Source organism: Palaemon carinicauda, chromosome 1 (assembly GCF_036898095.1).
Source record: "Palaemon carinicauda isolate YSFRI2023 chromosome 1, ASM3689809v2, whole genome shotgun sequence".
Lineage (NCBI taxonomy): Eukaryota > Metazoa > Arthropoda > Malacostraca > Decapoda > Palaemonidae > Palaemon > Palaemon carinicauda.
In genome coordinates, this window is record NC_090725.1 from 102,242 (window position 1) to 128,433 (window position 26,192).

General features: G+C 39.7%; 1 protein-coding gene across 2 annotated transcripts in view; it reads left to right on the forward strand.

Annotated features, from left to right (window-relative positions):
• LOC137646349 (uncharacterized) overlaps positions 1-26,192 on the forward strand; it is a 56,687-nt gene that overhangs the window by 13,998 nt on the left and 16,497 nt on the right. For both annotated transcript variants that reach the window (XM_068379456.1, XM_068379462.1), the window contains 7 exons: positions 504-592; positions 3,679-3,818; positions 4,254-4,343; positions 15,696-15,822; positions 22,194-22,285; positions 22,832-22,968; positions 23,319-23,396. In XM_068379456.1, the coding sequence (XP_068235557.1) occupies positions 504-592; positions 3,679-3,818; positions 4,254-4,343; positions 15,696-15,822; positions 22,194-22,285; positions 22,832-22,968; positions 23,319-23,396 (753 nt within the window). The remainder of the gene's footprint in view (positions 1-503; positions 593-3,678; positions 3,819-4,253; positions 4,344-15,695; positions 15,823-22,193; positions 22,286-22,831; positions 22,969-23,318; positions 23,397-26,192) is intronic.

Consider the following 26,192-nt stretch of genomic DNA (forward strand, 5'->3'; position numbering starts at 1 on the left):
AGTGAATTGTAATAAGTTATATTGATTTATTTCTTATAGCCCTTTCAAATTTACTTCTTTTTAATATTTTCAAAGTTACATACCATGCATTACAAACAGGGCCTACAGGGTCAGTGTACATTTGAAATTTATAACTATTACATTTTTTGTGTTTTTCCTTCATTAACATCATTATATATTAAACGGTAACTTGTTCATGCTGTATATTTCACTTCTTAATTAAAGTACAGTATGTACTTTCTTCATACTGTATAGTGAAATATTTTCATTAACAGATTTCATGAGGATGTTTAGTAGAGGTTTCTGTTAAGATACCTTACTACTGTAGTGAATTAATCTCTTGAGATAATTTTGTTGATGAAAGTAAAGCTTAGAAACAGACTAAGATCATCCTAGGAGGTCAAAATGACAAAGCAGAGTGGCAGTATTGTACTGATAATTTTAGAAAGGAGTTTTATGTTTAGTTTTATATTGTGATTTGATTAACTCTGTTTTTGTTTCAGACCTACTCTGGGGAGTACTTGGTATGGGTCTAACAGTAACTTGACATCGACTGATTCGACACCAAGCTCGGAAAACACTAACGATTCAGGTAGGTGAAGCATATGGCTCTTCATGTCATGGAACGATGAAATGCACTTTTATTATTATTGTAGTTTTTTTATTCTTATCATCAATTTCTAGATATTAAAAATAAACTTGTTGAATTACACTAAGTCCTACAATTAGGATACAGTGTATGGTGTATTGCTATTTCATATGCTCATATGCTGTATGTTCGTTAGTACTGCATCTGCTTGCAATAATGAAAAATTTGTCTCTATCCTGAGTATTAGTTGATTATTTGACTACATACAGATAATCTGACAGCAGTAGATATTGTTGCTGTTTTGATTTTAATTTTTAACAGTTTGACAGAAATAAAGTAAAGGTTAAGATACTAAAGGTTTTTTACAGTCCTCAGAATGATTTTTAATCACATTCAAATCTTGCTAATTTTAGATAGAGCTTGTTATGTACTTGGTAGGCATTTGTCACTGATCATCTTTGCTATACTTTGAGAAAAAAAGTTTTCTTTTATGAATTCTTTATCTTGTCTATTTATCACCCAGTTTGTTCTTACATGTATATAAACCTTTCATCCTTTAAATCGGCATCAATGACCTTAGCTAAAACGGCCATTGAATTCATTAATGAGGTATTCAACGACACTCGGTTGAACTCTTTAACTTTTGTCTTTGGCCTCACTGAGTATGGATTTATTGTTACGACCTATCCAAGGGCTTTGATCTTTTTATTTTACTTCAAAGGAAGTGAATGGTGGCTGTTATTGATATAGATAAATAACAAGAAATTTGCACTTGGTCGGGAAAGGGTGGCCACTGCTACCAGTTTATGGTCAAACTGGTCTTCTTGTAGGGAACATGATAATTTGTAATCATTCCCTTCTATTGTGTACAGATTGTGGCCTTCTGTTATGCTTTTTAAAGGGAAGAAGAGACCAAAGCCTTCTCTGTGGTTGATCTTGGCAACACCCAAGACGGCACCAAAGAAGGCAAGCCTTTCACGTCTTTTCTTTCCATCACCGAGTGGGCATGCTACTGTGGCTCCTGGTTATACAGATATCTGGATATTCTCAGTTGCGGCAGTCAAAAGCTTACTGCTCAGCATATGGTATGGTTTTATGACTGAAGGGTGTAGACCTCTCCGCTTCATTTGTGTATCTATGCTCATGAGGATCTTTTAGCAGTCTTGTCCTCCCTGGGACATGAGGTCCCCTGAGTTGGATGTGACCCCTATTTTCAAGGTTCTTATGCAAACTTTGTTTGAGCCTTTTAGAAGGTAAGACATATTAGGTCCTGAAGACTGTATTTTTTCTAGCCTTGGAATCAGTGAAGAGTAGGCAAGTTGCATATCTCTCTTATTTAGCCACTCACGCTGAGGAGTGGAAGGAGGTCTCTTTTTGAGTTTGTGCCAAGTTCATGGCCAAAACCCATAACCTTTATGTGTGCAACCCCAGGATCGAGACCTCCTCCATCTCCTCGACATGAATTGTCAGGTTGCAATTAAAAAGAGATGCTTTTGTGTCCCTTGAGTAACTTGAGGTGGTATTTGAAAAGGACCCAACACCTCAGGCCTAAGTATCAGTGCCTCTTCCTTGGCACAGACAGAACCATGAACGAGGTGTCCATGAATATGCTCTATTTCTGGTTTTGTGAGACGATCTGTATGGCATACACCTCTACAATTAAGAAGGTCAATGTACCAATCAGGAACAGGGCTCATGAAGTGAAGGATATAAGCCCCACCTCAGCTTTCAAGAGAAATATTATAGCCAGCCATGTGTCGAAGGTTTGGCTCTGGAAATTCCATAGAACCTTCATAGGTGTATATCTTTGGTAGTATATCCACAAGTTCCTTGACACTAGTGCTCTTGGTGCTGTGGTGGTGGATCTTGTAGTTGTGTAGACATGCCAGCACCTACAAAGGACTGTAAGCATCTTGTCTTTTGTAATGTGTAAATGTAATTGTAGAATGAAAGATAAGAATGACTGGCTTTCCTCTTTCCCCTTTCTTTTTCCTCTCTTGGTGATGGAGCAGTCTTGCTATTATTTACTGGAACTGACTTTGTGTGCTGGTAAGCTTTACTTCTGAGCTTCATTCTTTAGATTCTAGAGAAGTTTCTCTCTAATCCTTCCTTGATGGGGCGGAGGATGGTATATCATTCTGACTGCTCTCCCCCCTTCTGGGGAGGGGATTCCTTTTTAGACCATTTACCAATCTTCGTGTACAGCCAGGCTTTATCAGCCTATTCATCCATGTGATAGATAGATAGAGGGTTGGTGTAGTCATCTCAATTGCTCCCACACGGGATCAGGTAGACTGACAGAGTGAAGAAAAATAACCAACCAGTTCAGTTCTAAAGGAACTTTCAACTAACCACTTAGAGTCTCTTAATTTGACGTGACAAAAGGTTTGTATACATGTATGAACAAATAGATTTTAAAAGTAATTTGTATTTTTCCTAGCTATACAAACCGGAGTCCTTTAAAGTTAAGCTTCCCATGTCAACCACCCCTCTCAGTCCTAAGTCTAAGGTCAAGTGTGAAGAGTATTCAACAGGCGGGTGGGCTGGGCTGCTTCCCTGCACTCACCACTTGTCATTAACCATCTCTTTAATAACTTCAGCATCTGTTCCAGCTCTGCTGAAAACATTCCCCTATTTTAAAGGATCTAGGTTTGTATTGCTTGGCAAAATACAAATTACTTTTAAAATATTTCATGTTGTTTTGATGGCATTAGTACAGTATACTGTGATGTGATTGTATATTGAACCCTTTTACCCCCAGGGTATTTGGAACTTTCCAACTCTTAACCCCCTGGCATTTTTTTTTCTGTCAAGCACATTTTGCAATATATATTTTTTAAATTACTCTAACAGCCTTAATTTTCGTCATAGAGAGGTCAGGTTGGTCTCATTCTTTTGGAAAATGCCTGAAGTTTCTCATAAATTTATCAAAATTATGCAAAACAAATGTAAAAAGCAGTTTTTTGCAAGGACGTACCAGTACGTCCATAGGGGTAAAGGGATGAGTTTTGTGAAACGTACCAGTACGTCCATTGGGGTAAAAGGGTTAATAGAAATTTTTCAAGAATATCAATCTGACTCTTCAACAGGCCCCGGAACAGATTCCTCTCCTCTTCAAAGTCCCATGACTGCTCTTGAATTTGCAGAGAACAGTGGAAACAATAATACTTGTTTGTATAGAATGCCCATTGTTGGTTATGAGGTTCTGGAGGAACGATCACGATTCACAGTAAGTATGTTTTCATTTATTTTTGTTATGGATTATGTACATTTGTGGTGATGTGTGGTTTCAGGTGGTTAGCTTAGCTTCTGGGAAACTGCTTTTTGAGGTAATTAACTTGTGTATGTTGGCTATAGGGTAATTTATAACTAGACATTCATAATATTTCCTGGAGCTCATAGATATTCTCAAAAATTTTGAGAAGTGTGAGATGCTAAGCATTTCTCTTAGGATAAGCTTTGAAGCAACAATCTTATTTAAGGCTTTATGTTGATTTTTAAATTAAATATTCAGAAAATGTTTAGGACTTTTTGAAATTTTTCCCAAGCTGATCTGCCTAGGGCACAGTGGAGTATTGTGTGCTTATTTTATTTCTTAGTACACTATGAGAAGGTAGCAATTAGTTTGTTGAGTAAAGATTTGATTCACAATTTCTTTTTACAGGTTTTTAAAATACAAGTTATGCATCGACCCTCTGGTGATCAGTGGTTTGTCTTTCGCCGTTATACAGACTTCATGAGATTGAACAAGAGAGTAAGTATGAGTTTTTTCATGTTGAAAAAAATCAATTTATTAGTTAAGGGTTTTGGTGGCCTATTTGGTAACGTCCCTAACTGGTGATCGCTATATTGGGGTTTGATTCCTGATCTAACTCAATAGTTCCTTAAGTGGAAGCAACCTCACCATCCTTGTGAGCTAAGGTTGGGGTGTTTGAGGAAGCTTATAGGCCTACCTGCTGAGTCATCAGCAGCTATTGCCTGGCCTTCCCTGGTCCTATATTTGAGGGAGAGGGGTCTTGGGCACTGATCATATGTATATATGGTCAGTCTCTAAGACATTGCCCTGCTTGCTTATGGTAATGTCACTGTCCCTTGCCTCTGCCATTCATGAGTAGTCTTTAAACCTTAAACTGGAATATAGAAATTGAGAATTCCCAAAGTTCAATTGGAATTGTTCTTATATTAGATTTTCTCTGAACTGTGTGTACAGTATTTTCTGTTTTATCAAAAGATATAGTTGCAATAAGTTACAGTATTTAGTTGCCCTAGATTGGAATTGGATATTTTTTTCTTGGACATGGCTTTTGTCTAGTTATATACTGTATTTCCTGTGTCGTAAGACGACAGTGGTAAGACACACTTTATATTTAGCCAAGCAATTTTTGGAAAAAAAGAAATTTAGGGTTTTGCAATTCATTGTAGGCCGCAATTCCTAGTCTAGGACAGTAAAGTTTCATAATTGGATGTATTATGAAATGTGTTAGGCAAATATTAATTAGCTGTACACCTGTTATCCCAATTTTATTATGTATCCATATAAAAGATAATGCATAACAATGTTTCCAAGTTTTTTGTTGACATGAAAGCAGTGTTCCTGATCAAATTTTGGTAAAGAAGTAAAATTCCTGTAATATTTTCAAAATTCCTCATGTGCACATTTTCATACCAAGTTAATTATTGATCAAATAAAAAATTCTCTAGAAATTTCAGTTTGTGGAATAATTTTTCTGGTGTTTGTGTAACTCTAGCTCTAATTAGTTTACAGCTATCTTGATAACATTGTGCTTAACTTGCAGTGAGATTTTTTTTTCAATATTAAACTTAGCCGGTGATCATATAGCTGCAACTCTGTTGCTCGACAGAAAAACCTACGGTCAAAATACGCCAGCGATCGCTATGCAGGTGGGGGTGTACATCAACAGCGCCATCTGTCGAGCAGGTACTTAGTACTCCAAGCAAACAAAGAACCAATTTTCTCTCTGTCGGGCTACCGGCAAGACCTACTAATACGCTGTTACTAACTGGATTTGTTTTCACAACTATTTGGTGAAGTACACTATTCTAGTTTTGAGCTTTCGCTATGCAGGGGTTTTATCTTCATCTCAAAACTTGAACTCGTTTTGGATAGATTTAATTATGGTGACAAAGAGAGTATGGACTCTCTTTCACTTTTAAATGGCCGACCCTTCCCTTAGAAGGAAGTGTGTTTAGGTTTTTAGTAATTTTGCTTAACACGTTATAGATCTATATATTTTATATCTCTCCGCCATTATTAGGCCTCTTCGATTAACTTTCCATTTATTATAAACATATAAAAATAAATTTTTATGTTTTGTTTGTATGCGACCTTTCCTGATAGTAGGCGGTCCTAACTTGGAACCGAAGTTAATCAACGTTGAGCCCGTTATATCGTATTTAGCCTTTAAAGAATTTAAAATTTTTACTAACGTTTAGTTTTTTAGACTACGCAGTCGTTGACGTTCAGGACGTTCAACATGCGCTCTATCGTTACGATAGAGAGAGAGTGTATCACGGTTTCACGTTGCAGTAAGAGTAAATCGATTCTGACGTTTTGTTCATTCTTTCTTAGCTTAAATGTTTTAAATTCTATTTTAAAGGAACTTTTTAATTGAAAAACCTTTCAGTTTTTTCCTTTAGTCAAATAACATGTTTTTTTTGACGAAATATAATTGGGCTCTTCTCTTAGGTGCGAAATCAAGAGAGAAAGAGAGAGAGAGATAGAGACGGAGGGAGAGAGAGGAGAGAAAACGTTCCGTTCAAGCGGGTAACGTTGTTCTCGTGTTTCTCTCCTCCCTAGTCGCTGTACGGGGAAGAAGGTAAAATGTTTCTAGGGTTTTATTCTTGTCCCCAGGCTATGTGCGGTGAGAGATTGTAAACGTAGTTTATTTGAACGAGTGTTTAGTCTCTTTCCCAGCCACTGAATTTTTTATCTTTATATATGTTTTCTGTTTTTTGCTAGTATTAATAGCTGCATTATACGACTGATTTCGCAATTACTACCTTTTAATGAAGGGTAGAATTGCGTGTTTCAGGTTGAAATCAGTAAAAGTTTCGATTTCAGTGTAATAAGTGCAAAACAGAAAATCGAAGTGATAAAGTGATATGCGCAAAGTGTTACAGTGTTGCGTCCGAGGGTTCGTCTGTTCGTGCCTGTCGTTCACCTAGTCCGGGACCTCTTGCAAGCTCCCAAGCCCAGGGGAGAAGTAATGTCGAACGACTTATGGGTTCGTCAGGCCTTGATCAACGAACAGACGTTTCCCTCCGTGGTTTCGGGCGTATCTACCCAAGATCGCCCCACCCACACAAAGACGAGAGAGCCCATTTATTTCTCGTCTGCGGAAGAGGTTTCTCATAAGAAACCTTGGACCAAGGTCTCGCAGCTTATTAAGCGCAAGTCGGTCCCTTCCGCGCAAGTCCAACGGCCCAGTTGTAGCCACTGGGTCAGTTCGAACTCGCTGCAGTCTTCCGACGACTGCTCACCTCCTAAGAGAGGCAAAGCGGTACCGCATCAGGCAGTCACACCGTCTGTTGCCGCACCTGCTCATGTAGACCCTAAGTGGTCTGTGCTGCAGACCATGCAGTCTCAGTTAACGTCATTGATGCGGGACTTTCGTGCGGAGAAGGTTGACACTGCACCAACCTCTAGCCTACAACCAACCACGGTTGTGCGTCCTGTGGACGCTGAGGCAACCTTCTGCCGCACTCCAGCTGAGAGAGTCCCGCCACCCATGCGTTCCAGTGTACCCTGCCAGCCGCATGTTGACGTTCAGTAACGCACGGAACCTTCCGTTGACGTTCGCGAGGTACAACAACGGTCTAAGTTGTTTTGTTTTGACGCGGTGCGTCAACCTCCGCACTCTAGAGTTGTTTTGACTGCTCAGTATAGACAGTCAAAGCAGTCTCGAGTGAACACTGTATGTCCTCACGCACCTGTTGTGGTTGACAGTTCAGTTGTTGACAGTTCACAGACTGTCAAGCAGTTACATGACGTTGCCTTCTGGTCTGCTACTAATGCACCAGTGCTGTATGTCCTCACGCACCTGTTGTGGTTGACAGTTCAATTGTTGACAGTTCACAGACTGTCAAGCAGTTACATGACGTTGCCTTCTGGGCTGCTACTAATGCACCAGTGAGAGACTCACTGAGATAACCTAGCTTTTATCGGACAAGGTTCCTGTAGATGGGAAAGTGCTGTTCTCCCTCCTACTGATATTCCTTTGAGGACTCTGTCATTTGGAGAGGAGCCTTAAGCTGCTTAGCCTCCTATGGACTTTAATTAAATCATGATGATTTTTTAAGGATCTTCGTCCAGATCTTGTAACTGCTGCTCCTCGTTCGCCTAAACGTCAGAACTTACACTAGGCCTAGCTACTTCGAAGCCGTTGTTGTTAAGCTAGTGCTCTCTCGCTCTCCTAGAGAGCGTTACGTTGGCTAGGCGACTGGTTTTTGCACCAGGAGGAGTTTTAGGGATACAGCCTTTGATTTCCCTTCTTTTAAACTGGCTTATAGAGCGAGAGTCTGATAGGACACGAGAGAAGTTCTCGGCTTGGGAGTTCATGCCTCTGCCCAGATACACTTCTCAAGTCTGGTAGACTCGCCCTGGCGCCTAGCCAGGAGACGCTCCAAGTTGTTTACAGGTCAACTTCTCAACTTTTGTCGAGCCTTTGAAGTTTGCTGTACTATTATGTCACACATAACAAGGCTTCCAGGGATGGTAAATGGTTCCGCCTCAGTCGCTAACCCCGTCTGTTGCCACACCTGCTCCCGTAGACCCTTAATGGGCTTTGCTGCAAGACATGCAGTCCAAGCTTGTGTTCTTGATAGAGGACTTAAATGCGGAGAAGAACCTTCTGGCCAACAACCTTCCAACCGGTCGGTTGTGCGCCCTGTTGACGCTGAGGTAACCTACTCGCGTCTGCCAGTTGAGGTGGTTCCTCCACCGATGCGACCCAGTGTGGGTTGCCAGTCGCACGTTGACGTTAAGCGACGCTCGGAGGTGGTTGTTGACGTTCAGTGTGTCACTAGGAAGACGTTCAACAACCAGCAGAGGTGACTTGTTGTGACGCAGTGCGTCAACCTCAGCAACCCGGTAGGGTGTTGACTGCACAACCCAGACAGTCTAGACAGTTTCGGGTTGACGCTGTACTTCCTCGCGCACCCATGGTTGTTGACAGTTCACAGACTGTGCAGCAGTGCCATGATATTGCGTCCGGCTCCGTCACGCATCCACCAGTGCGACCGGATTCAGCGAGTCAGACGTTGCCCACTCCGTTGCCGTTTCCTCATCAGTTTCGGATGAGGAACCCTCTGATGAGGACGTTGCTGAACAAGACGATCAACCCCCAGCCCTGCTATCCATCCAGAAGATGCTGAAGAAGGAACGCTGCCCAGTCAGGCTGTGGATGAGTCTGGTAGGGACACTGTCATCCGTGGATCAATTTGTGTCACTAGGAAGACTACACCTCCGTCCTCTTCTATACCATCTAGCTTTTCACTGGAAAAAGGACAAGACGCTAGAAGCGGTCTCGATCCCGGTTTCCGGAAAGATAAAGTCTTGTCTGACTTGGTGAAAGGACTATATCAACCTTAGAGAGGGTCTTCCCCTGACTGTTCAGACTCCCAACCACGTTCTCTTCTCGGATGCATCGGACGTAGGCTGGGGTGCGACATTAGACGGTAGGGAATGCTCGGGATTATGGAACTCGAGTCAAAGGACAATGCATTTCAACTGCAAGGAGCTACTGGCAGTACGTCTGACCTGGAAAAGCTTCAGGTCTCTCCTTCAAGGCAAAGTGGTGGAGGTGAACTCGGACAACACCACGGCTTTGGCGTACATCTCCAAGCAAGGAGGGACCTACTCTCTGACATTGTACGAGATCGCAAGGGACCTCCTCACCTGGTCAAAAGGTCTAGACATTTCACTAGTAACGAGGTTCATCCAAGGCAACTTGAATGTCATGGCAGATTGTCTCAGTCGGAAGGAACAAATAATTCCAACAGAATGGACCCTCCACAAGGATGTATGCAAGAGACTTTGGGCCACCTGGGGCCAGCCAACCATAGATCTCTTCGCAACCTCGATGACCAAGAGGCTCCCAATTTATTGCTCACCAATCCCGGACCCAGCAGCAGTTCATATAGATGCCTTTCTACTAGATTGGTCACATCTAGATCTATATGCATTCCCTCCGTTCAAGATTGTCAACAAGGTACTGCAGAAGTTCGCCTCTCACGAAGGGACAAGGTTGACGCTAGTTGCTTCCCTCTGGCCCGCGAGAGAATAACTCACCGAGGTACTTCGATGGCTAGTAGACGTTCCCAGAACACTTCCCCTAAGGGTGGACCTTCTACGTCAGCCACGCGTAAAGAAGGTACACCAAGGCCTCCACGCTCTTCGTCTGACTGCCTTCAGACTATCGAAAGACTCTCGAGAGCTAGAGGCTTTTCGAAGGAGGCAACCAGAGCGATTGCTAGAGCAAGGAGAACATCCACCCTTAGAGTCTACCAATCGAAGTGGGAAATCTTCCGAAACTGGTGCAAGTCAGTATCCGTATCCTCGACCAGTACCTCTGTAACTCAAATAGCTGACTTTCTCTTATATCTGAGGAAAGAACGATCTCTTTCAGCTCCCACTATCAAGGTTTACAGAAGCATGTTGGCATCAGTCTTCCGTCACAGAGGCTTAGATCTTTCCAACAATAAAGATCTACAGGACCTCCTTAAGTCTTTTGAGACCACGAAGGAGCGTCATTTGGTTACACCTGGTTGGAATTTAGACGTGGTACTAACATTCCTTATGTCAGACAGGTTCGAACCGCTACAATCAGCCTCCCTGAAAGATCTCACCTTTAGCACAGCTAAAAGAGTCAGTGAGATTCATGCCTTCAGCAAGAACATCGGATTCTCATCCGAAACGGCTACATGTTCTACAACTTGGTTTTCTAGCCAAACACGAGCTGCCTTCTCGGCCTTGACCAATATCGTTCGATATTCCAAGCTTATCGTATGGTTGGAAATGAACTAGAAAGAGTCTTATGTCCTGTAAGAGCTCTTAAGTTCTATTTAAAAACCTTTACGAGGCCCGTCTGAAGCTTTATGGTGTTCAGTTAAGAATCCATCTTTGCCTATGTCAAAGAATGCTTTATCCTATTTTATCAGACTGTTAATACGAGAAGCTCATTCCCATCTGAATGAGGAAGACCAAGCTTTGCTGAAGGTAAGGACACACGAAGTTAGAGCTGTCGCAACTTCCGTGGCCTTTAAACAAAATAGATCTCTGCAAAGTATAATCGACGCAACCTATTGGAAAAGCAAATCAGTGTTCGCGTCTTTTTATCTTAAGAATGTCCAGTCTCTTTACGAGAACTGCTACACTCTGGGACCATTCGTAGCAACGAGTGCAGTAGTGGGTGAGGGCTCAACCACTACAATTCCCTAATTCTATAACCTTTTTAATCTTTCTCTTGAAATGTTTTATTATTGTTTTTGGGTTGTCCGGAAGGCTAAGAAGCCTTTCGCATCCTACTTGATTTGGCGGGTGGTCAAAGTCATTTCTTGAGAAGCGCCTAGATTAGAGGTTTTGATGAGGTCCTGTTGTATGGGTTGCAACCCTTGATACTTCAGATCCTAGGGGTCGCTCAGCATCCTAAGAGGATCGCGAGGCTCCGTAAGGAAGACGTACTTAAAAAGGCAGAGTAATTGTTCAAGTCGACTTCCTTACCAGGTACTTATTTATTTTATGTTTGTTATTTTGAATAACTGCTAAAATGAAATACAAAATACTTAGCTCATAATAATGTAAACATGTAATGCTGGTCTCTACCCACCCCCCTGGGTGTGAATCAGCTATATGATCACCGGCTAAGTTTAATATTGAAAAATGTTATTTTTATTAATAAAATAAATTTTTGAATATACTTACCCGGTGATCATATATTAAAGGACCCTCCCTTCCTCCCCAATAGAGACCCAGTGGACCGAGGAGAAAATTGGTTCTTTGTTTGCTTGGAGTACTAAGTACCTGCTCGACAGATGGCGCTGTTGATGTACACCCCCACCTGCATAGCGATCGCTGGCGTATTTTGACCGTAGGTTTTTCTGTCGAGCAACAGAGTTGCAGCTATATGATCACCGGGTAAGTATATTCAAAAATTTATTTTATTAATAAAAATAACATTTCAAGGTTCTGTTCAGCAACAACTATCTCTATTATTTTGGAACCTGGGCAAGAAAGTCATTACCAAAATACTGTATTGCTTAATATCAAAATAAGAGAAATGGATAAATACTGCATAAACAACTAATATATTGTAGCGTTGTCTGGTAGAATACCATTAGTTGCATGTTTGTGTGTAGATGGAGTTGGCGAGTCATCAGCTGATTGATCACCAAAACCAAAACAAATCTTACCCTCATTAATCAAAGAAAGTTCAGTACCAAAATAAATTTGTTTATAACAGATGAATGATAATTTCCGGCTTATATTTTATGCCTGGTGAGTGTGAGTGCTTGTATGTCATTACTTGGGTGTTTGAAGCAATTGAGGGTTGTCAAACTCCATATACTCTACCACTTTATCTTTTTGTTGAGACGCAGGGTGATTTTTTGGGGTATTGCTCAGGAAAAAGTGCGTCTTATGACACGGGAAATACAGTATGGTTATTATTTTTTTTGTCTAGAATGGTTTTTTTTATCTTGATGCAAATCAAGAAAAGTAAAATCTAAGTATTATATCACGTTCAATGCAGTAGTAGAAACATCGCAGTAATGTAGTTTAATACGATAATGTACAGTAATACTTCTCGATACGAATGTTTCTGTATTCGAAGAATTCATGATAAGAAAAGAAATACAAAGATTTTTTGCCTCATATTATGAAAAAAGAAAAACCCCTCATGATACAAAATGAGATTCGCGCGGCTGCTTAAAAATGATTTTAAAATTTGTTCTCCGCAAAACTATAAACTCGCCATCATAGCCCTGCTCTCCTATTGGTTACAGTATCTCCGTTCATTGATGCTAGTTACTGATGTAAGAATCTGCTCTCTTATTTTTATCAATAAGTACATTTTTTAAGTGAAAAAACACAATAAACTGTACTGTATTGTATGTACAGTATGTACATATGCACATTGCTACAACTCATTTAAAAACTTTTTCAATATATTTTTCTTTCATTTTAGTAAATAAATAACAGATCGTAATATATTTCGGGGTTGTTTATTTACAGTGAATTTTATATTAAGTACATTTTATAATTAAATAACACATTGAAAAGAACTGTATTTTATGTACGAACGCACGATGCTACTACACATATCAAACACATTAGCGATATAAATTATTTTTCTTTCATTTCAGTATATAAATAACAGATTGTAACATATTTTTACCTTTTCATGTCATGATCCTTTATTTACGATCAATTTTATAATAAGTACATTTTTAGAATAAAAAACAATGAACAGTACTGTATTTGTGTGTACATTATGTACATACGCACAATGCTACTATGCATATCGAAACATTAGCGATACACTTTTCTTTCATTTCGGTAAATAAATAAGTTAAAAAACTTTATCGAAAAATTAAAGTTAATCATTATTCAAAGTAAGTACAAGTACTTATCAACATCAATGAATCTTTTTTGTATTACAATAAAATACAGTAGCTTTAAAATACGCGCATATAAAAAAGTTATTTATTGACGTATCACCGATGAATATTAATTGTATTACCGAACCGTAAAATAGCTACGGTTGAAAATATCTGAGAGTTGAAGAAAACGGTTTGGTTATGCATGGTAGAAAACGTACCTCTCTACGTTAAGGGTAACATTGGTAAAGTACAGTACGTAGGCTAGTGAATATTTTTTGTTTAGTTTGTTAAATAGTTTTTCTGGTGGTTGTGTAACTCTAGTTCTAATTAGTTTACAGCTATCTTGGTAACATTGTGCTTAACTTGCAGTGAGATGTTTTTTCAAGGTTCTGTTCAGCAACAACTATCTCTATTATTTTGGAACCTGGGCAAGAAAGTCATTACCAAAATACTGTATTGCTTAATATCAAAATAAGAGAAATGGATAAATACTGCATAAACAACTACAGTAATATATTGTAGCGTTGTCTGGTAGAATACCATTAGTTGCATGTTTGTGTGTAGATGGAGTTGGCGAGTCATCAGCTGATTGATCACCAAAACCAAAACAAATCTTACTCTCATTAATCAAAGAAAGTTCAGTACCAAAATAAATTTGTTTATAACAGATGAATGATAATTTCCGGCTTATATTTTATGCCTGGTGAGTGTGAGTGCTTGTATGTCATTACTTGGGTGTTTGAAGCAATTGAGGGTTGTCAAACTCCATATACTCTACCACTTTATCTTTTTGTTGAGACGCAGGGTGATTTTTTGGGGTATTGCTCAGGAAAAAGTGCGTCTTATGACACGGGAAATACAGTATGGTTATTATTTTTTTTGTCTAGAATGGTTTTTTTTATCTTGATGCAAATCAAGAAAAGTAAAATCTAAGTACTATATCACGTTCAATGCAGTAGTAGAAACATCGCAGTAATGTAGTTTAATACGATAATGTACAGTAATACTTCTCGATACGAATGTTTCTGTATTCGAAGAATTCATGATACGAAAAGAAATACAAAGATTTTTTGCCTCATATTATGAAAAAAGAAAAACCCCTCATGATATAAAATGAGATTCGCGCGGCTGCTTAAAAATGATTTTAAAATTTGTTCTCCGCAAAACTATAAACTCGCCATCATAGCCCTGCTCTCCTATTGGTTACAGTATCTCCGTTCATTGATGCTAGTTACTGATGTAAGAATCTGCTCTCTTATTTTTATCAATAAGTACATTTTTTAAGTGAAAAAACACAATAAACTGTACTGTATTGTATGTACAGTATGTACATATGCACATTGCTACAACTCATTTAAAAACATTTTCAATATATTTTTCTTTCATTTTAGTAAATAAATAACAGATCGTAATATATTTCGTGGTTGTTTATTTACAGTGAATTTTATATTAAGTACATTTTATAATTAAATAACACATTGAAAAGAACTGTATTTTATGTACGAACGCACGATGCTACTACACATATCAAACACATTAGCGATATAAATTATTTTTCTTTCATTTCAGTATATAAATAACAGATTGTAACATATTTTTACCTTTTCATGTCATGATCCTTTATTTACGATCAATTTTATAATAAGTACATTTTTAGAATAAAAAACAATGAACAGTACTGTATTTGTGTGTACATTATGTACATACGCACAATGCTACTATGCATATCGAAACATTAGCGATACACTTTTCTTTCATTTCGGTAAATAAATAAGTTAAAAAACTTTATCGAAAAATTAAAGTTAATCATTATTCAAAGTAAGTACAAGTACATATCAACATCAATGAATCTTTCTTGTATTACAATAAAATACAGTAGCTTTAAAATACGCGCATATAAAAAAGTTATTTATTGACGTATCACCAATGAATATTAATTGTATTACCGAACCGTAAAATAGCTACGGTTGAAAATATCTGCGAGTTGAAGAAAACGGTTTGGTTATGCCTGGTAGAAAACGTACCTCTCTACGTTAAGGGTAACATTGGTAAAGTACAGTACGTAGGCTACTGTATATTTTTTGTATATACATGTACACTATTGTACAGTAAAATACAGTATGCATTGTATTTTCCATTTATTATTGCATTTTGTTCAGAGAACTACTGTACTTCATTTGCAAGTATTAATATTTAGGTTAGGTATATTGAAGGATTCAAATGTATTTGGCTGTATATCATTGTAAATTTAATGTGGTGTTTTTGTAGGGCTTGGAATTGAATTAAAACTGCCCTAATTTACAAAAAATATCATGATACAAAATCCACTCCAGAACTAATTGTTTTCGTATCGAGGTATTACTCTAAAGTATTAAAGTGATTTTGTGTTTTTGTCACGAATGTGGTGATATGTTCCTGCTTTACAGTATTATACTTTATAGTATTGAGAAAATTGAAATATGGTTTAATGCTTTTTATTAACCAACAGTTACGATCTGAGTTTCCTGGCCTAAGATTTGCTCTACCTCCTAAAAGGTGGTTTGGAGATAACTTTGACCCCATTTTCCTTGAAGATCGACAGCTAGGACTGCAGGCATTTATAGATAATATCATTGGTAAGAAAATTGTAAATACTCACTCTATATTTTTTATTTGACTATGATAACTGTATTTGGAGGTCCTCTATAAATGCAAAACTTTCATCTAATGTAATGCCTTAACCATTGGTTTATGGGACAGACACTTCCCATCTCATATTATTTCTTGGCAACTGAATGGTACTTGCTATATTAGCTGCATTTATGAGATTGTAGAATAACATTGTGTTGATAATAATGTTGATCTTCAATTCCAGTTTTCTAGTGCAATGCTTTCTAATGGGTTATAAGGTTTAATAATTTAGCTTTTGTTTGATTCTACGTGTATACAAATCTTTCATCCTTTAGAATAGAGAGAATGTCGTCAGGAGAGTTTGAATAGTTGTTGAATTCATTAACAAGGTAGTTAACAACAGGTGGTCAGCATGGGCAGGTCCCCCCAACCTGTCGGAAGCTCTTAATTTTTGTCTTAGGCTACAACTAGTACGAACATACTCTCTCTTTCAAACCAAAAGTTTTGATCTTTTCATTTTTCTTGCAGAATTGAATATTATTTATTGCTATTTGTGTATGTAGATGTGAAGGAGATTCATACATGCTGGGGAATAGGGGGACGTTTGAACCTGTTTATGGCTAAACTGGCTGTAGTGCGTTGAATAGCGGGCAAAATTGTATATGCCCTGAAAGGGAGGAGGAAAGCTAAGCTTTTTCCAGTGTGGTTTTTGGCAGTGGCCAATAAGATGATGAAGTCTTTCACATCTTTTGTTCCCTTATTGAGTGAAATTCATACCACTGCTTCTAGGCATATGCCCCTGGCTCGGTCCCCATGGAGTATGCTTCAGGAGCAAGGAGACCTCGAATCTATGTCAAGAGGCTTTTGAGGTTTTGGTGGTGTGTGTGCCCCCCATTAGAAGTTGGGGGCTTATATCCTGTTGCCGTGCAATCAACCGACAAGGGCTTTGATCTAAGGAAGTCTTGTACCTCCTTGGGTTTTTCAGTTGGGCTCTTTATTACATTGTTGAGGGAGCTAGTAGCGGATACTTCACCCCCGCCGTCCCCTGTGCCAGTGTCTCCCATGGTGACAGCAAGGACTAAGGCCATGGTAGCTGTAACCTTGGTGCCAGTGACCCCGGTGTTGATGCCTCCTGTGATCTTATTGCCCAAACGGAGTGTGAATGCATGTTCTTCCCCACCATTGCTGGGAGGAAAAGCTCTGGCACAAGTTGTTTACACCTAAAGTTGGTCGTAAGTCAGCTCTAGGAGGGCCAAAAGTGCACTTTGGCCCAGTGCTGGCTCACTCCCTGCTGCATCACTTCTGATCCAATCACTCATGTGTCTCCCTTCCCTATCCCTGTGCCCCTCACCCTGACTCATGTCCATGTAGTTCCAGGGCTTGTAGCCCCTCTCCCTAACCTTTGTTTTTGTGGTTCCATGGTCTATAGTCCCTTCTTCTGTGCCTGTGACCCCATCCCCTGTGTCTGTGTTGCATGTCCCGGTGAATATGCCCATCCCACTCTCTCGTGTTTAGTCACTCATACTGAGGGATGGAAGGAAGTCACCTTTAGTTTTGTGCCAAATTTCATGGCCAAAACACAGAACCTGTTGGTGCATGATCTTGGGTTCGAGGCCTATTCCATCCCCTCTCTACGTGAAGCATCTGGTGGTGATCAAAAGATGCTCATGTGTATAGGCCCCACCGTAGCCTTTAAGAGGAATCTCTCAATCAGCCAAGTGTTGAAGGCTGGGGTGTGGCCACATTGGACCACCACCTTCATGGCCTTCTACTTATGGGAGTATACCTACATAAAGTCCCTCGACAGCTTTGTGGTTGATCTTATAGTGGCTGCTCAAGGAGTTGTGCAGCCATCACTGGTCCCACACAGGATAGGCAGCATTTTGTGTATGGTAATGGATAAATGTAAGTCTGGAATAAAAGGTAGAATGACAGGCTCCTCTTCATTTTTCTGTTCCCCTCTCTTGGGGACAAAGTGGTCGAAGCGTTACTCGCTGGATCCGACTTGCTGCTGGTATGCTACACTTCTGAGCTCCATTCTATAAATTCTAGAGAAGCATCTCTCCCTTTTTAGAAAAGCGGGACGATGGTGGAATATATACCAACCCATTAATCATCATCATGGGTTCTCCAAAACGTCAGACATCTTAAAAAATGCAGTCACATAAAGGCTACTGAAAACAAACACGTGTGGATATCATGGTGCTAGAAAAGGAATGATGGGAGAAGCGTGGGTAGTGGTAGTAAGGGGGGGGGGAGCAGTAGCCGCAGTTGCAGGCAGTAGTCGGATGTAGAACGGCACCTCGTAGTATCGGGGGATATTGAGAAAGGAGAGGACTACAGTGGTCCCTCGCTAGTTCGCGGTTCAACTTTTGCGGGCTCAGAGCTTCGCGGGTCTAAAAAATATTCAAAAATTAAAAATATCAAAAAATATTAAAAAATTAATAATAATGAAAAATATTAAATTAAAATTAGAAATTACATTATTTTACAAATTTTGAAAACAAAATATTCAATTAGAATTAGTAATTGCATCATTTTACAAAATTTTAAAACAAAAAGAAATGCACGTATACGCTAAGCATCACGGGCATAAACGCAAGCTGATTGGCCAGCACTCGCTGAGAACTCGACTCCCCATTGGCCCGTTCACTAGCCCAAGCTTCTTTCGATGCCCATCGCTCCACGCTTTTCTCGTATACGCTTCTCGCCATAGATCGCGGTTAGTTAGTCTTTGTCTCGCGGTGATTTTTTAAGTGTAAAAGTTTTGTGAAGCCCTTCGTGATGCCTCCCAAACGCTCTTTATCCCTTGGTGCATCTAGTGAGCCGAAGAAAAAGCGAAAGATGTTAACAATTAACGAAAAAGTGAGTTTATTGGACAAGTTGAAAGCGGGAAATAGCTACGCGAGCGTAGCCCGACAATATGGCCTTAATGAATCCATGGTACGGTACATAAAGAAGGAAGAGAAGAACATCCGCAAAACTGCTGCAATATCTTTCACGAAAGATGCCAAAAGGGTTGTAAACACCCAGAATAAGACCATGGTGCGAATGGAAAATGCACTGGCTATTTGGATCCATGATTGTAGGGAGAAGAAAATCAGCCTGGATACAAACATGATCCGAAGTAAGGCTAAAACTTTGTTTGATGCTATGGTGCCTGAGGGTGGTGACGACGACAACGTTCAAGATGAGGAAGAAGACGACGGCGACGAAGATGATCCTCTGCCTGGTACCTCAAGCCAGACTAGCCCACGACGACCACGTACGACTTTCGTTGCCAGCAAGGGCTGGTTTGATAAGTTTAAGAGGCGATTCGGACTTCAGAGTGTGTCGTTGTATGGAGAGGCAGCCTCTGCAGACGAAGCAGCAGCGAGGCATTATGTTGAGGATGTTTTTCCGGAAATAATAGAAGAAAATGGCTATGTCCCGGAGCAAGTCTTTAATATGGATGAAACAGGCCTCTTCTGGAAGAGGATGCCGTCCTGAACATTTCTTTTCAAGGACGAACTTAAAAAGCCAGGTTTCAAAGCTCACAAGGATCGGGTGACTCTGCTCATGTGTGGCAATGCTGCAGGATTCATGCTGAAGCCCGGCCTTATCTACAAGTCACAGAATCCTCGAGCATTGAAAAACAAGAACAAAAAGCCTTACTGCCAGTGTACTGGATGGCCAATAAAAAGGCATGGATCACCAAGGCCCTCACACTTGATTGGATCCTTAACTCTTTCATACCACAGGTAAAGCTTTACCTGGCTGAAAAGGGCAGGCCCTTTAAAGTGGTTCTCTTCATGGACTGTGCAGGAGGTCATGCAACTAATTTGCATTATGAAGGGGTACAGGTGGAGTTCCTTCCCCCCAACACCACTTCCCTTATACAGCCCATGGATCAGGGGGTTATTAGGGCCTTCAAAGTCCTCTACACTAAGTCAACAATGGAGGGTCTCATCTCCTCCATTGAAGAGACCGACGAGACCTTCAGCATCAAAGCTTATTGGAAGGACTACAACATAGCTACGTGTCTGGCTAATATTCAGAATGCCCTAAAGGACATGAAAGAACAGACACTCATCTCCAGCTGGAAGAAATTGTGGCCAAACAAAATCACTCATGACTATGAGGGTTTCACGCCTAACGAAATCCATCACTCTGCCGTTGATAAGGCTGTCAGGCTGGCTCGGTTGGTGCAGACTGAAGGCTTCTCGGATATGACGGCTGATGAAATTAACAATCTCATCGACTGCCACTCAAACCCACTGACAGAGGAGGACCTACAGGAAATGACCAAATCGGCGAGTGAGGAGGAAGACAAGTCTGCTAGTGACGAAGCTGAAGAAGGTGGCCTTACATTGCATAATTTACAGTACCTCTTCAATGTTGCCAAAGACCTCCAAAAAAGGGCCAAAGAAATGGATGACAACATGGTAAGAGCCGTCGAATTCAGCAATCGTATTGATGACGTCATGGCTGTTTATAGGCGCATCTTCATCGACAAAAAAAGACAACGTTCACAACTCCCAATAACGATGTTTCTTACGCGCAAAAAACCAGAAGAAGATCCTCCTGCAGCCGCTACACCGCCTCCTGCATCCCTTACGCCACCTCCTATAGCCACTACGCCACCTCCTATAGCCACTACGCCACCTCCTGCATCCATTACGACACCTCCTGTAGCCACTACGCCGCCTCCTGCAGCTTCTCCTGCATCGTCTGCGGCGTCATCCGAGGAGCAGTAAAGCTCTCCATGCCCCTGTGCAATCATTCATCGTTATCACCTCATCGTACTGCACAGGTCTTTTCATCAACTACGCTTAGAAGAACTTATTGTAAGAGGTAAGTTAAATGTTGTTTTATTGTTTGATTGTTTAACATGAATCTCTCTCTCTCTCTCTCTCTCTCTCTCTCTCTCTCTCTCTCTCTCTCTCTCTCTCTCTCTCTCTCTCTCTCTCTCTCTCCACCCATTTTCTATAGGGTATGGTACAATTTTATTTATGTATTACTGTAATCTTAAACCCCCAGAAATAGAAATTATAAATGTTAATTTTTTGCGCAAAACGACGGACTAATTATGTTAGCTAGTTGTAGTGTTTGCTTGTTTTTGAAAGCTGATAACGATAATTGGTTGTTCGCAAGTAAATTGTTCGGTAGAACAGTGTTCTAGACCCTCAATTGTTATTGTAAACAGACAACATATTTTACAGTTTTTTCTTTTTTTTTTTTTCTTATAACATGAATTTCACTCTCTCTCTCTCTACCCGTATTCTATATTGTGTACTGTATACAGGGGGGTATATATACGTTTTTTTAAGCATTTTTGAAGAGGCGCCGCTACTTCGCGGATTTTCAGTTTTCGCGGGTGGTCTCGGTCCCCATTAACCGCGATAACCGAGGGACCACTGTAATTGGTAAAGGACCTCTGGTAGTTATTTTAACACGCCCCAGCTTATATACCGACACCCTATAAGGGTGATCGAGCTGGGTATATTCCTGGCATTCCATGCAACTTTTTCTCTGCTATATCTAGCAGTATTTATACCTTAGAAATGGTGCTATAAGGAGCATTTCACGGAGCGACACAGGTTGAGCCCAGAAATAGACAAATAAGGGGATGCTGGAGTAGTCTCCCTTGTTCCCACAGGAACTGGCAGACTGTCATTTCTAAGGGAAAAAAAAGAACCAAACAGTTGGGTTTCATCATTCAGTGAGTCTTCCTATTTTAAAGGATGAATGGTTTGTATAGTATATGAATAGGAACAAATAAATTATTAAAATAATTTTCATTTTTCTTAGCTATATAAAATTGAGTCCTTTAAAGTTAAGTTTCCACCTCAACCACCCTTCTCTCAGCCAAAGGTCAAAAGTGAAGAGCTTCCAATATGTGGGTCCACGTAGCTAATCACATGTGCTCACCACCTGCTGGTAACTACTTCACTGATGAATTCAAGGGCAGTTCCAGCTCATCTGAAGATGTTCCTGATTTTATGGACTTATGCTTTTGTTTGTATAGCTAGGAAAAATTCAAAAGACTTTTAGAATTTATTTTTGTATTTAATGTAACTCATTATAAACATTGTGCGGCTCTGAAGTGCTGTATATTATATTCCATTGTAAAGTGGTTGTTGCTTAATATTCTTTTCACTCAGTAATTTTGTAGTGCTTTTGTTGTAAACTTTAAAAACATGCATGTGCAAAGTTGGTTTAAAGTTTTATTCATTAGGCCATAATTTGATAAAAAAAAAAAATTCAACATGACTCTATATCCATATAAATCAGCTGTCTAAGAATTCTATTTTTCAATGCAAATTATCTCCCAGTATCAAACATGTCTACTTCTTAATTTTTTATTATAAAAGTAACACTTGAGTCTCATTTTCAGGTCATGCAAGAATCCGTGAAAAGAAGTGTGTCCGAGACTTCTTTTGTCTAGATGATCCTCCAGGGGCCCACGACACGCTCGAGGAAAGTCGGGTGGGTATTCGTGCTTGTGGGAATGTTAGTGTTATTTCATTTGATGCCAGAGGTCATGCAGTGCCTTTCATTTTAGGTTATTTTGTAAGGATTACTGTACTCTTAAACTTAACAAACATTTGACCAGTGATTCTTAGGTTCTTTCCCCCCAAGTAATCCTTGAGTTGTGAGGTGTTTTGTCTATAATGTCAGTGACCTAATTTGGTAAAGTTATGAACTCAGTATGTAACACCTGTTAAGTTAGCAGACTTCATCTCATTAGACTTCTCAAGTTATCCAACTTATTATGGTAATTTCTTTCTAGCTCACTTTTTTAGTAATTTTGTAGAAATCTTTAGGTTTTAAGTATTTTTTTTTATATAAAGGTATGATGTAGTTAACAGATCATTGCACAATCACTCTATCACTGATGGGACAACATAAGAATTCAGATTATTTTACTTAGGTTTAGTTCTGTATTCTTTTTAGTGTAATACAGTATTGTATCAACAATGCACTTTTGACTGTAGAGAAACAGAGATGTAATTCACACCATCACTACTTCAGGCTATGTGCCAAAGTCTAGAAGAAAATATCGTGGATCTTCAAGAACAGCTGAGAGACAGGGATGGTGAGATTGCTGTTCTTAAGTCTCAAGTAAATTTTTTGATGGCTCAACAACATACTCTAGTGAAAGCGCTCAGGTAAGTGTTTTGTCTTTGTAGGGTTTTTCTTCCCCTTCTAACTCTTTTTATTTGATTATGGTAAACATCAATTATAATTTAACATCACTGTATTTAATGTACAGTTGTCTGTGTTATGATATAGTTTGTGGTTAATCTCATGCAAGTTTTGTTTTGCCAGCACTGGTATTTGCTTTATGGAAGATTTTTAATTTGCTTATAAAGCTTCATTATTATCGGTAAAATTGATTTAATTTTGTATACCTATCTGCATTAATTATCTACTCAATTGCACTTTTATGGTTACCAAATTTTCAGACTTCATATAGAAACGTGGATTTTTTATGCCAATATATTTTGTGTGCTTTCAGGCTTGAGTGTGAGTTGCAAGAAAATGAAATTCACAGACCGGGCTCGACACATGATCTGAACATGGCATTACTAAGCATGTAAGTTTGTTTTACTATACATATCCTTAAGATATTTTTGTCTGGATTTTCTTAGTGAAAGTCAGTCACAGTTTGTGTTTAGATAAATTTTATTTTGTACCAGTTGTGCCGACACTAGAATTTTTATTTTCATTTTGTTAATGTAAAAAATACTGGAGATATATTAGTGAGATGTTAGGTATATGCTTTTTGTATTCTCATGTTAGTCTCCTTGTTTGTATTTTAGACATATGCAAACATGTCTGTTTGTTTTAACAAATTACATAAATCTTTGAGAAAACAGCTATTCATTTAGTTCTCATTAATTATTTGTACATATATACATTTTTACATTTTTTCTCACACACGTGCTGCCAACACACACATCATCTTTTCATGTACTTTATAGCCATTTTATTTATGTATGGAAGTATATTTCTGAAATAGGTGAGAATTTTAATGTGTAAGGTTAGTAACATTTTTTCAATATAACAGGGCTTAAGTAAAGTATTATACCTTTCAACAAGTTTGACATTGGCTGAATATATGTTGATCATTGTGGCATGTATGTTTCTTGGGCATGTCAACAGTGGTGGTAATTTTTGGAGACAGTGTTACACTGTTGTACTTCATTAACACAAATTTTCAAGCTTCCTGCTTTCATGTTTATCCCAGGGGTAGAAATCTAAGCCTGTGCAAAAGTATATAAAGCTTAAATGGTTATCTGAATACTTAATTTATGTATTTAGGCTGATATTTTACCTTATCAAATTGTAGAAGAAAATGTTCAAATGTTTATTTTTCAATATTAATCTTACCCGATGATCATGTAGCTGTCAACTCTGTTGCCCGACAGAAATCTACGGTCGGGATACGCCAGCGATCGCTATACAGGTGGGGGTGTACACAACAGCGCCATCTGTGAGCAGGTACTCAAGTACTTCTTGTCAACAAGAACTCAATTTTTCCTCTGTCGTGCCACCGGCTAGACCTACTTGGATACGCTGTTGATTCTGGAGTTATTGTTCACGATTTGGTGATGTATTTGCTCTAGAGTTTAGCCTTCGCTATTCAGGAAGCTTTATCATTAGCTTAGCAAGCTTTTGGAATTAATTTGATTTAATTATGGTGACGAAGAGAGTATGGACTCTCTTTCACTTTTAAATGGCCGACCCTTCCCTTAGACGGAAGTGTTGGTGTCGAAGAGAGTATAGACTCTCTTTCACTTTTTATTTCTTTTATAGTCTCGTACTGTTTTCAAAGATGAACTAACGTTTAGTTTAGTCTCCGCAGTTGTGGACGTTTAGAACGTTCAACTTGCGCTCTATCGTTACGATAGAGAGAGAGTATTTCACGGTTTCACGTTGCAGTAAGAGTAAACCGATTCAAGCGTTTCGTTCATTCTTTCTTAGCTTAAATGGTTTTAATTCTAATAAAGGAACTTTTTATTTGGGAAACCTTTCAGTTTTTTTCCTTTAACAAATAATATGTTTTAACGATATATAATTGGGCTCATCTCTCAGGTTCTAAGTCAAGAGAGAGAGAGAGAGAGATAGAGACGGAGGGAGAGAGAGGAGGATAAACGTTTCGTTCAAGCGGGTAACGTTGTTCTCGTTTTTTACTCTTCTCCCTAGTCGCTATAGGGGAAGAAGGTAAAACGTTTCTAGAGTTTTATTCTTGTTCCCAGGCTTTATGCGGTGAGAGATTTTAAACGTAGTTTATTTGATCTAGTGTTTAGTCTCTTTTCCAGCCACTGAATTCTTTATCTTTCATTATGTTTTTCTGTTACATTGTAATACTGTTTTCGCAATTACTACCTTTTAATGAAGGATAGGATTGCGTGTTTCAGGTACAAACCACTTAAAGTTTCGAGTTCAGTGAAATAAGTGCAAACAGAAAATCAAAAGTGATAAAGTGATATGCGCAAAGTGTTACAGTGTTGCGTTCGAGGGTTCGTCTGTTCGTGCCAGTTGTTCACCTAGTCCGATACCTCTTACAAGCTCCCAAGCCCAGGGGAGAAGTAATGTCGAAGGACTTATGGGTTCCTCAGGCCTTGATCGACGAACAGACGTTTCCCTCCGTGGTTTCGGGTGTATCTACTCACGTTGCCGACGTGATCACCCCACCCACACAAAGACGAGAGAGCCCATTTATTCCTCGTCTGCGGAAGAGGTTTCTCGCAGAAACCATGGACCAAATCTTGCAGCTTTTAAGTGCAAGTCGGTCCCTTCCGCGCAAGTCCAACGGCCTAGGTGTAGCCACTGGGTCAGTTCGGACTCGCTGCAGTACGACAACTGCACACCTCCCAAGAGAGGCTAGGTGGTACCGCAACAGGCAGTAACTCCGTCTGTTGCCGCACCAGCTGTTTTAGACCCTCAGTCACAACGGACATTAGCTCCGTTTGTTGTTGTCTTTCATAGACCCTAGTGGTCCATGCTGCAGACTATTCAGTCTCAACTTGCTCCTTCATGCAGGAGTATCATGCTGGAAGGTTGACAATGCAGCCTGTTAACCTACAACCCGCCGAGGTTGTGCGCTCAGCAGATACTGCGGCTGCCTGCTCCCACCCTCCACCTGTGAGAGCTCCACCACCGATGCGCAGTCCACCCTGCCAGACGCATGTTCTTGCTGCACCATCTGCTAACATGCGTGAGCTACCGCATCAGCAGTGGGAAGGTTCTGTAGAGCTGCCGGGTTCCAGCACTATGCGGCATTCTCCGCTGCCCATGCAGCATGCTCTGCATACCTTACAGCATGCTCTGCATACCTTACAGCATGCTCTGCATATAGCATGCTCTGCATATAGCATGCTGTGCA